We start from the raw sequence: 2,372 nt of genomic DNA on the forward strand, positions 1-2,372 counted from the left end.
ATCACCGTCAACACCATCTATCGCGGCAAGCCTAGTCTGTATATGTAGGCAACTTGCTAAAATGTCTTGGTAGGCAGAGAGCTAGCTTTGTGACACATTCAGGCACATGTTGCCCAAAAGTGTTGTCTAAATGGACGACTCGCTAGGTTTTGAGGCACAGCTGTAGTCTTTTCATCTAGGAACTAGAGTGTGTTTGAGTAAGAATTTTTTTAGTAATGTGTTTTAAAAAAAAGGAAATAGGAAGTTGATCTTTTGAATGATTTCATCAGGTGCGTGTGTTTAGTTGTGTTTTATTACTTATGTGTTTCTGTCAGATGTCTGGTGTGTCACTCTGACAGGATGTGCAGTGCGTTTGATTGACACGCACCGGTTCGAGAGGAACCCACCACAGGTTCTCTCGGTTTACTCCCAGCATGCATTGCATTCAGCAGCATCACTCTTCTCGGACATCATTTGAAGTTGTATGTTGTTGTATGTTGTTTTCCTCCATATATCTCCCTATCCTCTCATTCTCCACCTCTATGGAGCGAACGTTATGAACATGAGTAAGTGGTTGCCTTGGAGAAAGCGCAGCTTTTTTAGAAAACACAGGAAGAAGTTTTCCTTTCCTGAGTTAGGTAAGAGCGCACTCTTTTACTTCCTGATTCACCAAACACTTGTGCACTTGTCGGATGCTTTGTTTTCGGCTGCAAGTTATTCTGAAGCTTGTACATTCAGATTCTGTGCATGTGTGTGTGTGTGTGTGTATATATATATATATATATATATATGATGACAGCCAGTGAAAGTAATAATTATAATTTTTATATATATATATAAAATATAATGTAGTAATTTTTCAAACTTATTCTTCAAAGAAAGTTTAAAGTTCCGACATTCCATTCCATCACGTTCACTTTGGTCGTCATGGTGACCTGCCATATGGTTGTCGGGGTGACCTGCAGAGTCGGTCATGCTCTCGCTCTTATGCATGCTGGGATGCCGTTCCACAGAGACGTGTGTGTCTTCTACCAGTGGAGCACAACATGCATGCCCAGTGCCCACCTCCCTCCCTCCCTCTCTCTGTGTTTTTCTGTCACTCTTTACTATAACTGACTGAGCATAGAGGAAAGAGGAGTGTGAATTAGTTTCGTTCTGTCTTTGCTTTTCTCCATCATCTGTTGGTTTATGACTCCATGGCTACACACAGTGTGAAACTAAGAGGTAGGCAGCTGTATTTTACTCTACATACAGGTGTGTTTGTGTGCGCACCTGCAGTGTTGGTTGTGTTATTGAGCACACTAGTGTTCAAGTCAGATATTTAGTGCGTGGTGTTGTGAGGTTGTTGTATATTACTGTGTGTTTTCAGAACCATAGTATTTGAGCCATTCTAGCCAGTTAGATTTTACTGCTAAAAGTCAAATACAGTAAATAACTACTTTAAAAAAATTATCAAAGTGTGGTTTCCACATAGTTTTTATGTAAATGAAACAAACAATATCGAATTTATTTGAATTATTATTTATATGCAGCAGTATTATAATATACAGCAATACAGCAACTTTTGTGAACATTTTTGAGTGATGCAAACAATTTGTTGAACCGATTCATTAAAATGAACAGTTTGAAACATCTCATGGAAATGAATCAAACTTACCAATTCAATTCAATTTTGGCTTTTTGAATGGGTGCCTTCAGAATGAAAGTCCAAACAGCTGATAAAAACATCACAATAATCTACAAGTAATCCACACCACTCCAGTCCATCAGTTAATATCTTGTGAAGAGAAATACTGCGTGTTTTTAAGAAACAAATTTATCATTAATATGTTTTAAACTTTAAACTGTTGCTTCCAGCTAAAATCGAGTGTATAATATTGATTTCTGCAGTGAAAAGTCGTCTTGTGTGAATCAGGAGAGAAATCTTCACAGAACAAGCACCGTTTACTAGGGCTGTCAAAAATTTTTGGAATATTCGTCGAATTTAAAATAAAAATCCACATTCGAATGCAAAAACGTTGCATTCGAATTTCAGGTGTGCGTTAAGGAGGCAGTCTTATCAGTGGCGCACGAGATGCGATGACGATGTAAGTGTCGTTGCAATATAATGTTTTTGTTAGCCTATCCAGTTGAGGCCACTAGATGCGGCGCTGTTGCGTGGTTCATTAAAAATATTGTGGAAAAAGAGAACATCAATATGGAGAAGATCGTTTACATCAAAACTGAAACCATTCACACGGAACACATAACACGCGCATTTTCTAGAGGGACATCTATCACCGTTGCACTCGCATCTCGCACAAAGGAGCCGCATGTTTAGAAAGCCATGTAAAATTAATGCAAGTTCAACTTTGAAAAAACATATCTCGAGACTTTATGGCGGGGGTTTTTTC

At 38.5% G+C, this 2,372-nt stretch overlaps 1 protein-coding gene across 1 annotated transcript in view; it reads left to right on the plus strand.

Moving 5' to 3' along the window:
- Positions 1-266: 266 nt before the first annotated feature.
- The window catches only part of utrn (utrophin), a 223,342-nt gene continuing 221,236 nt past the window's right edge, over positions 267-2,372 (plus strand). Inside the window, exon 1 of the mRNA XM_016514969.1 lies at positions 267-617. Within this exon, the coding sequence (XP_016370455.1) occupies positions 464-617 (154 nt within the window). The 5' untranslated portion in view covers positions 267-463. The remainder of the gene's footprint in view (positions 618-2,372) is intronic.

The sequence above is a fragment of the Sinocyclocheilus rhinocerous genome, unplaced genomic scaffold (assembly GCF_001515625.1).
Source record: "Sinocyclocheilus rhinocerous isolate Xijiao unplaced genomic scaffold, SAMN03320098_v1.1 scaffold1167, whole genome shotgun sequence".
NCBI classification, from domain to species: domain Eukaryota; kingdom Metazoa; phylum Chordata; class Actinopteri; order Cypriniformes; family Cyprinidae; genus Sinocyclocheilus; species Sinocyclocheilus rhinocerous.